Consider the following 10,034-nt stretch of genomic DNA (forward strand, 5'->3'; position numbering starts at 1 on the left):
CGCGGCATCGCACGTATAGGTACACCAAGGTACAAAAATATGTACCTGTCACCGTAAAATTGTGAATTCCGTCAGATTATAATCTGACGTAGTTAAATTACAATCTAACCTAACCTAACCCACTGTTAGTTTACAATCTAACGCGTTATATTATAAACTGACAGAGTTCACAATTTCACGTTGACATACCCATCACTCGCCCTTACTGCATCGACCTAAGGATTAAAAACGTGCACTTATTTTTTCGCTTGATGGTACTCCAAGGTGCGCAAACGCCGGACCGATGCCAAGACAATGGGGTCATCAGTGAACCCTTATATATGGCCTGGACTTAGTCTCATCAGTCAGTGTACAACCGACATTCACAATACAAACAATCAATATGTTCAAGCTTGTGAGTACTTGTTATTATTTAAGTCAATATTTATGCACTTTTCTAGATAATTTGCACTTTTAACATATTACGGCGATTTCCATTAAGTGCATTTAACATAATTTTCACATTTCAACGCTGAAAACTTGTTCTTACTAAATTTATGTAAAATTAGCCTACTTACAATAGATGTTGATCTAGTTTTAGTGTTTCGTGCACTATTTAAATATTTTTATTAAACTCTATCTTGCCATAAAGTTCAGTTTGTGATTGACCGGTATATTATCACTCTACAAATAAAATCTACAAACTCAATAAAGGGAAAAAACTAAATTTTTAATCGCAGATGCGTCGACAAAAAAGCTTTATTATGATAATTTGTCAGCTCTATATTTTACGATTGTAAATTTCGCTTAAATTAGCCTGCATAGTAAAGTAATAAAAGCGTTTTGTGTGCTTTGATATTTTATAATGCAAATCAATAATTATTTGCATTTAGCAGGTGCGATCTGGTAGATATGCACAGTATAAATTATACAAATGTCTAGGACGTGTTTTATTATGTACTGATATACCTAAACATTTATACCTACTAACTTTAATAGAAGTTTTTCCGTGGCCCTCATTAAATTAGGCTCGCTACACTTACTTACTTATAGATAGAGCAAGCTTAAAATCTATTAATGTTATAGTCTTTTAGATGTTATTGACACTTTTGACATTATTTTGTTTTTTTTTACTAAAAACTGCCACATATAAAATTAATATATCTGGATTAATACATTACTTTTTAGGTCTTGTCGATAAGTTCGACACAATTGTGGCACTGAATTTCACGCGGGCGAATAAAGCAGCGGGCAAAAGCTAGTTAGTTATCTAGAAATTCTTAGGCCCGATTCTACCAAACTTTTATCCGAGAATAACACCCGTATTCACAAATATTACTATGATGTCTCACAGTGCGCGTGGACGCACAGGACGACACACGAGCCAATCACAGAGCTCTATTCAACCCTGTGCGTTCGATTTCTTGCTTCACTTAAGCAAGCATCGTTTGTGAATACGGGCGTAACTCCTGGTAATTGACAGTTTCAGTATGGGAAATATGTCAAAACTGACGATTTATTCTGTGCGAATCTTACTCTTGTTTGGTCGAATCCACCCTTAGGCTGAGTTGCACCATCTTACTTTGACTTTAACAAACGTCAAAAATCTGTCAAACTCCATACAAAATACACAGGTTATCGTTATAGTCACGACGGTTAAAGTTAGGTGATGCCTAAAATTTGTTACTTTTCTCCCGATATGACGTCGTTCATGAGTAACTAGCGCTCGTGTATCATCGTCTCGCGTGTATAAAGCTTTTAACGCTTTTCTTTTGTTCATATATATCGACACGTTTTGATGCAAGGATGCAACCCACACCTCCACAGAAGAAAAGAATACGTATTCTATATTTAATAACACGAGCATGACCAGTTACGGCAGATAATGGATGACGCACGTTGGTCTCAGACTAGCACTCCATTGATTCTTAATGCCCACCTATTAGTTTGACAGTGTAAAAGGCATCAGGCCCATTTTTATTATTGACTGGATTTGCGAAAAAGGCGTCTGCCAGACAACTAAAACGAGAGCTAGTCTCATTTTTGGTTGAACTCCTAATTTGTTACATTCGACTACAATTCTACATCTTCTGTTGTCACTTTAACGAATTCGATTCCTCATTGCACTGTAAAATTAACCACGTAATTGGGTTGCATTGTCCCACCATTTGCAGACAGTCTTCCTATGTAGTCATAGTCAGCATTGTGCATTTTTTTTTATTTAAAACACTGCAACTAGTAGTTTAACAATTTTTTAATACTTCTATATTTCACTTCAGATGGCTAATTTTCAGGTAGATTTTTCCTTTTGTGTGTAAACTAAAGTACTTTTATGTTTTTATATTATAATCGTAAATTGCGTAAATATTTTTGGGTGTAATGAATAAATATATAATTTTTTTTTTAATTTTACACACCTGTGGTAAACGCGGATCTTTTATCATCAACATCATCATTTAGCCACAGAATGTCGACTGACGAAACGAACATAGCCCTCCCCCAATAGGCTCTATATTCCTGGACATTAACGTTTTTTTTTCTCAACAGCTGATCCTCGCTGCCCTGATGGCGTTTGCCGCCGCTAAGCCCCTCGTCTACACGTACTCGGCTCCCGTGGCTGCCTACAGCGCCCCCTACGCAGCCTACACAGTCCCCCTCGCCTACAGCGCCTACTCCGCCTACTCCCCCGTCACCTATTCCGCTTATTCTTACGCCGCGCCTTACTCTTACTATATTTAGATGCCTCAACGCGTATATCATAATGAAGTTTATTTATAATTAACGATACTGGACCAAATGTAGTACTTAGCTAAGAAAGTGAATTACACTCTATAAAACCAAGTTGTCTTTTCATTATCCCTTGATTTAAGCAAAGTAACTTTAACTCTTGAGAAGTTCTAGTAAAATGATTTCAACAATTTTTTTTATAACACAAGGCAGAACGTTAACGCCATAATGTCGTTTAAGTCATAATCTTGAAAATTAAACTACTAATAGTCGGTATTGATAAATTATTTTATATCGTCCTTCTTACTAATAGCATATCGGCTCTAGCAACCATAGCCTACAGTCCTACACCTTCTCCTAGTTAGTGTACTTACACAGCCCCCGTTGCCTACAGCCTAATGCCTACACACTCCTGACGCCTATTCAGCTTATTTTTCACGACGCGCCGTTTAGGTAGGTACTCTTACCACAGATGCCACAGCAAATATACGAGTATTCTACATTTATTAACATTGAATAATACAATAACCTTGACCAAAATGTAGATCTACCTATACGATAATCACAGATTTCATAGAAAGATTTTATGGGGTGTTAAGACCCATATCGGCAATATTAAGCATATCAGTAACATCGCTACAGATATTAGCAAAATGGAGTAAATTAGTCACGTTTTGGCTTTTAGCCTTGAAGTTAATATTTGACAGAACAAATTTTTTCTTTGTTCCATTTTACCAATGTCCTGAATGATGAAAATTGAGTCTTAAAACAATCTGTTAGACCTCCTTTGATGTCTGGCAAATAAATGTATTTTGGGTGGTGGTCAGGTTTTGATAAATCGTATAAAATAGCTGTCGCGAATGGGAGCATCATCATTCAGTGCACAACAGTCTGAAATCATTTGTCAATCATGTACAAGCAGGTAAGTGTATTTGATGGAATGACATACGATGGGAAATATTTGCCTTGACGATGATTATCTGCCCATAAAAATAATTTTATTTTACAACAATATGTTTAATTAACTCATAAGTAAAAATACTATTACGTAAAAAGATCTTTGAAATAAAATATTTTTTTTTTACATGGGCACCTTTTTGATGTTATAAACAGCAAGTAGGTAGGTAACTATAACCTAATTATGTAAAATAGTGCAATCTAGCTGTAGCCATGCCGATTATGTTAATGTTGCATATCAATTAAGTTCATCTTTGCTAATTTAATAATATCTCGATTTATTCAAAAATTACACATTTGGACGTTGCTATCGATAGTTAACTTCACTTCTTGCATAAATTTAATTTGGTGGAATTTTTGTTAGATTTTGAATCTGATAACAAATCTTTTAACCAACGGGAAAATGAGAGCGTGTTTAGTCACAGTTTTTACTGAAAAGATCATTATCGTGTATGGAAATTAGTTTGCTCTTTAAAAAGTAATCATCTCAAATAAAATGTAAAAGACGTTTTTGTCATATTATTGAAGAATTAAAATAGTATTTTGTTTACAGATCGTTGCCGTTTTCGCAGTCCTCGGACTTGCCGCCGCCGGACCCAAAGCCAGCAATCTGGTTCCTTCGGCCTACTCAGCTGTAGCGCCCCAGGTCTCATACTCCCCAGTGGTCTACTCCGCCCCTTCATACAACGTCGCCCCTGCCGCCTACAGCGCCCCCATAAAGTACAGCTCTCCTGTCGCCTACACCGCCGCCGCACCGTCCGTCTACTCAGCTCCTGCATCCGTCTACGCAGCACCTGCATCCGTCTACCCTGCCGCAGCACCTGCGTCCGTCTACCCTGCCGCAGCGCCTGTCTACTCTGCCCCAGCATCCCTCGCCTACTCCGCCCCTGTCTCCTACTCCGCCGTACAAGCCCCCGTTGCCTACGCCGCCGAAAGCCCAGTGGAATACCCATACCAGCCCGCTTACTACTGGAAGAAACGCTAAGAAATATGTAACAAAGTCATTGTTCAGACTGTTTGTAATATGTATTTTTAGTTTTTATGAAAAATAAATGATTTATTATTAACACAAACTTTTTACTGTGAGAACCTATGATAAAAATAAAGTGTATTATTGAGGAATATAGTCCAATGCCTACTCTATAATGACGCTAACACAGTTAGCTATAGGATATCCAACGAATACATTACCTATCGGTCGGAACCATTTAGTATATAAAGTTAACAATAAAAACATCAATTAAGTGTATTTAAAACCCTGTGTCTACCGTCATGATAAGCAGCCCAATGCCTTGATTACTGAGACAAATGCCCCGAGTTTAATGCAGAGTAGTAGTATTATTTATGATTGTTACTTGTTGTGTATGCCTAATAATAAATAAATAAATAAACACAGTAGGCAACCACATCGCCGCGTCGATTAAAGATATCAAACTAATAATAAATGATAACATTTCACATACTCGTAACATTTAATAATAATTCTTTAAATCTACTATATCTAGAACTCTATTGAGTTACTTATTATTTTATTATTAATAGTGCCATTTGCATAATTAATTACTCAGAGGCCTGTAGTGGGTACTCGGATCGGATTCAGCATTACTTCGGCTCGTCAAAGAAAGGTAAAGTAAGTATGAGATAATATGAATACGAGGCATGAAATATTCACTACGATATCAGTAAGTTTTACTTTTCTTTCTTTCTTTCCTTCCTTCTTTCTTAATGTAGGCTTCTTAAAGCCTAAACGTGAGAGACGTATTTTATCGCATTAAGAATAATATAAATATTGTTTTAGTGTGTAGGAAGATTCTATGGCGTATCTACCATAGCAAATTCAGTGTTACAATCCACCCATACAATACGAAAGGGTAATTTCTATAATAAGTAGGTACCTACATTAAGAAATAAGGAAGGAAAGAAAGAAAGAAAAGTAAAGCAATAAGTTGCTGAAAGAATACTGATGCATTTTTATAAGACATTAGTCGCAAAAATATATTGCAGGAGGTGACGGGGTCAGGGTAGAGTCATGATGAGCCTAACATTTTCACGGGACATGAAAATGCAAATGAAGGATTTTGGGCATTGCGTAAGTAGATAATAATTGATCTAAAAGCGAAATCATTTTAATCATAATTTAACTAAAAGTTATTTAAACCTATTTCTAGGTAAAGTATGGAGATAACCTAGAAGGAGGATATTTAGTTACTTATTTCAAACAGTTGCAATTGCTTGGACCAAGTTAGTTACATATTGCATGAGTAGATACTCGTAGATAATTTAAAACCATAAGTGATCACTTTCTTGCCATTATATGACCATTCGGTTAAGTAGTTACTAACCAAGACCAAAACCAAGGGTATTTTTAGGGGACAATGCACATGCATTGTGAACACGTATTACATAATCATAATATCGTCGGCCGTTTGGTGTAGTGGTTCGGAAATGGACTACTGTGCCGAGAGGTCCCGGGTTCGATTCCCGGCCGGGCAGAAATTGAAATTATGATTTTTAATTTTTGTGACGGGTCTGGGTGTTACTATGTATAATATGTATGTATTTACAAAAAAAAAGTATTTTAGTATGTTTATATCCGTTGTCTAGTACCCATAGTACAAGCTTTGCTTAGTTTGGGACTAGAAGCGTAGTGTAAAATGTCCAAGGATATTTATTAGGTATTTATTTATAATAGAGGGCGCAAACTATTACCTACTTATGTCCGAGTCAATATTGATCGCAATAGAATGAACTCCATTATAATAATAATGTAATACCCTTCATGTTATACAGTTTACAGCACATCCGACTTTATACACATTGGTTAAAAAATCAATCCTACTAAAAATGCATAAGATGCCTACCCCCTTACTAATAAAACTTACACGCGCGTTGTGCGTGTACAACTAGTTTAAAGTGACGTTTAATATGGAAATTTTATTTTAATATCGTTCAATATGAGTGTAACTTTTTATTAGTAAGGGGCAAGTGTTTACCTTGATGTAGAGTCAACAATGTACCTAATATAATATTACCGTAAACCTCAATATGCTTAATACGATTTGTAACAAGTTTTCGGCTACATATCGGCAAATGAGATATTATCTAAGTCATAAAACGCGGAAACATACCTAAATGATCCATTTTACATAATCTTTCCTAAAACGTCGATTGATTCACTTATTTATTCAGATACGTGATCTAGTTTTTGCAGATTCACCTTGAAATTGAATGTAAAAATTTAATGTTTTTTGTTAATAGTCACATTTTGCTACACTATTTTAGATATTAAGTCAATGACGTTTGGGTTATTAATTTCAAAATATTGCACCCACTTAGATTTGGATTAGGTCCGGTTTCCTAGAAACGTATATAATCTGAAATGAAGATGCGCATATCATCACTTGGTCTTCAACCGTCTACCAAAATGTTCAAGCTGGTAAGTCACCCTTATACTATATACACTCTTCGGTGAATATTAAATTAAATGCTTAATTTTTTAAATATTTTTCTTATCTGAGCACGAGCATAATGTCACACTTTATGAGCTTCTGACGTGATATAATTAGTGCAACATAGATTTTATTGAGACGAGTTAGTTAAATCAAATCTGTGATTACTTTCCCAAACTGTGAAGATAGTTCCTTTCCCTCCATATCAAAGAGCAAAGAGATTCAAAAAGCACTTTGGTTGGAAGGGTCTCCACCGCTGTTGTCTAAACAAACCGCACTGTAAAACCGTATCATTTGTTTCAGCTCCTTGTTGCCTGCGTCTTCGGCCTCGCGGCTGCCAAGCCTAGCCTCTACGAGCCTATCGTAGCTTACTCGGCTCCGGCGGTGGCTTCAGTGAGCTACCCATCATCGTACAGCTACTCCTCTCCCGTGGTCTACTCGTCCCCAGCTGTCTCCTACAGCGCCCCCGTAGCGTACTCTGCTCCAGTCTACTCCGCCTCAGTCGCCGCCCCAGTCGCCGCCGCGCCCGTCGCCTACTCCGCATCCGTCGCCGCCCCCGTCTCCTACTCCGCATCCGTCGCCGCGCCCGTCGCCTACTCTGCCTCCGTCGCCGCCGCGCCCGTTGCCTACCATGCATCCGTTGCCGCCCCTGTCGCCGTCTCTGCCCCAGCTTACTACAGCTCAAGCTACCCCCACGCGGCCTCTTCTTTCTTTTTAAAGAAGAAGTGAACACCAAATAGTCGATTTGAAGAAGAGAATTCTTATGTCATGTAACAATTCTATGAAATCTTTACAACCATGATAACACCTTATAAGAATCTCTGAAATAAACGAAGTGAACAAATACGACCGTTTTTTATTGAACTTTGATGATAAGATTTGCCTCTCGCTCTTGACTAAGTACTATTGATTAGCTAAAGACCTACCATTAAGTTTAATTAGTCTTTAAACCTCAACAATGAAAGTTTGTCTCCCGGGATTGGGTACAACTAAGTCCTGGTTCAAAGTTAAGTTCCTTGACCAACTAATTCATGAAAAAATAGGAGATATTCAGATCTTACTGTAAAATTAAATTACAAGAACCTTTAAAACCATAACAAATCTAAACGGAAAATATTACCTTATGTCCATAAATTGAACTTATATTTAGACGATTAAACATTACAGAATTGTCTCACACAGTCAAATATTTATACCGAATATTTATCTCCGAAAGACATTTAGGTACTTCCACTTGGAAACAGTTTAATTTTGTTTCTTGCCAAGTGAAGGCCATAAAATCGCTGTAAGTCGATATTGGTTCCGTACATGAACGAAAATATTTTTAGAAGTGTTAAATAAATATAAGTTACAATAAAGTTACATTATATTTCTTCAAAATGTTTTTTTAAAGTAGGCTCTTTCTATTGTATAATCGGTTATTTTTTTAGTAATAGTTTAACACCACTCATTTAAAAGGATGTATCCTGCCTCTCAGAATGATCTCTAATTACACTAACAATTTCGGCACACATAGGTATGTTCTACTGTGATTATACATTCTTTTGTTTTCGCCATAGCTATTCAACGAAACCTTGGCGATGCCACACAAAGAATCAATTTTTTTTCACACATACTGATTTGTATTTTCATTTAAAGTGGGACAAATATAAAAGGAAACACGTTTTTATGTCAGTCAGTGCATTTTGAAGAGTCAAATCTAACAGGCGGCGGTACCAAAGAATAACATTATACAAAATGTCAAAAATTGCATTGGTAAGCACTTCTTTAAATACTTTCTATTAGAGTGAAGCGATTCGTTCAAAATTGGTCAAAAAATGTTATGACAGTGTGAGCATACGTTTTTATGGAATATATTATAGAATCGTAGAGTTACATTTTATCGGTACGAGTAATTAAGTGACTAATGCAAATGATATTACCGCAAAAAATGTTTGGCATCCGCATTTGTCGTCAATAAAGCGTCGTGTAATATATTTATATCTATTTTTACACATTTTTTTAAACATCCGCAAATCTGTATTTTGTTATCACAACTGCTAGAATAGCAGTCTTAGTAAAAAAATGATAATTACTGTATATTTATTTTATCACCTTGATGAGACTCTATCATCGCTTAAATGACATATGAACGAGAACAGCACATAGAAAGCACTGCTGTTTTATTCCCTGCTATTACAAATGTAATAATTTTGGTTCACAGGCAACAATCATGGCGTTGCTGGCCACAACAGCAGCCGAGCCTTTCGTCTTCAGCGCACCCTTAGTTGCGTCACCCTACACCTCCGCCGCATACGAGTACCTCAGCCCCGCCGCCTCTGTAGTGGCAGCCCCAGTAGCCCCTGTGGCCCCCGTGGCCCCCGTGGCCCCCGCCGTGCCAGCCGCCTACCCCGCCACTGTCCCGTACTCGACAGTGTCAGCCTACTCTTACGGGTCAAGCTACAGCGTCCAAGACTACTTTCCAACGGTGGTTAACCCTAGTCCCTCCCTGGCGTACAGTCTGCCGTATGCATACGCCGCCGATTACTACTACCGTCGATGAGTTGTACGTTTTTTACTGTGACAATGTGATATTTTAATTCATAAATAAATGTATTGAAAGTTTTAAGTTACGTTTTATTGTTTTAATAGCTGTGGTAGAACTTCAATATTGAAATCAAATAAGCTTGACTGTATCTTTGAGTGTAGAGTGTGACTCGACTCGACTCTCAATTGTTAATTTAATAGGAATCGTTTGACGCAACTAAAAAACAAATTGTATTTTCAGATGTGTTTTTAAATAAGTGATTACAGTTGATATAAACGTTGAGGCTATCTTACAAATGGATGTGCTTTAATATTACTTAAATATTAATGATTGCTAATTATTTATGTTAATAAGCATAGGTGTTTTTATAATATTTTAGTATCACTTAAAATAAA

General features: G+C 36.8%; 2 protein-coding genes and 1 long non-coding RNA gene across 3 annotated transcripts; all 3 read left to right on the plus strand.

Moving 5' to 3' along the window:
* The first annotated feature begins 290 nt into the window (after nucleotides 1–290).
* LOC135077531 (uncharacterized) lies at nucleotides 291–2,820 on the plus strand. The gene is made up of 2 exons (XR_010258470.1): nucleotides 291–394; nucleotides 2,527–2,820. It is a non-coding gene; the product is annotated as an uncharacterized LOC135077531 (long non-coding RNA).
* Nucleotides 2,821–3,519: 699 nt separating this feature from the next.
* Nucleotides 3,520–7,958, plus strand: LOC135077297 (cuticle protein 16.5-like). Its single transcript, XM_063971831.1, has 4 exons — nucleotides 3,520–3,628; nucleotides 4,217–4,643; nucleotides 5,668–5,684; nucleotides 7,416–7,958. The coding sequence occupies exons 1-4, from the start codon at nucleotides 3,617–3,619 to the stop codon at nucleotides 7,839–7,841; spliced, it is 882 nt and encodes a 293-aa protein (XP_063827901.1). The 5' UTR covers nucleotides 3,520–3,616; the 3' UTR covers nucleotides 7,842–7,958.
* Nucleotides 7,959–8,763: 805 nt separating this feature from the next.
* LOC135077523 (cuticle protein 67-like) lies at nucleotides 8,764–9,720 on the plus strand. Its single transcript, XM_063972076.1, has 2 exons — nucleotides 8,764–8,867; nucleotides 9,316–9,720. Exons 1-2 carry the CDS (start codon nucleotides 8,850–8,852, stop codon nucleotides 9,652–9,654), a joined length of 357 nt encoding a protein of 118 aa, XP_063828146.1. The 5' UTR covers nucleotides 8,764–8,849; the 3' UTR covers nucleotides 9,655–9,720.
* The last annotated feature ends 314 nt before the right edge of the window (nucleotides 9,721–10,034 follow it).

Source organism: Ostrinia nubilalis, chromosome 13, assembly GCF_963855985.1.
Source record: "Ostrinia nubilalis chromosome 13, ilOstNubi1.1, whole genome shotgun sequence".
NCBI classification, from domain to species: Eukaryota; Metazoa; Arthropoda; class Insecta; order Lepidoptera; family Crambidae; genus Ostrinia; species Ostrinia nubilalis.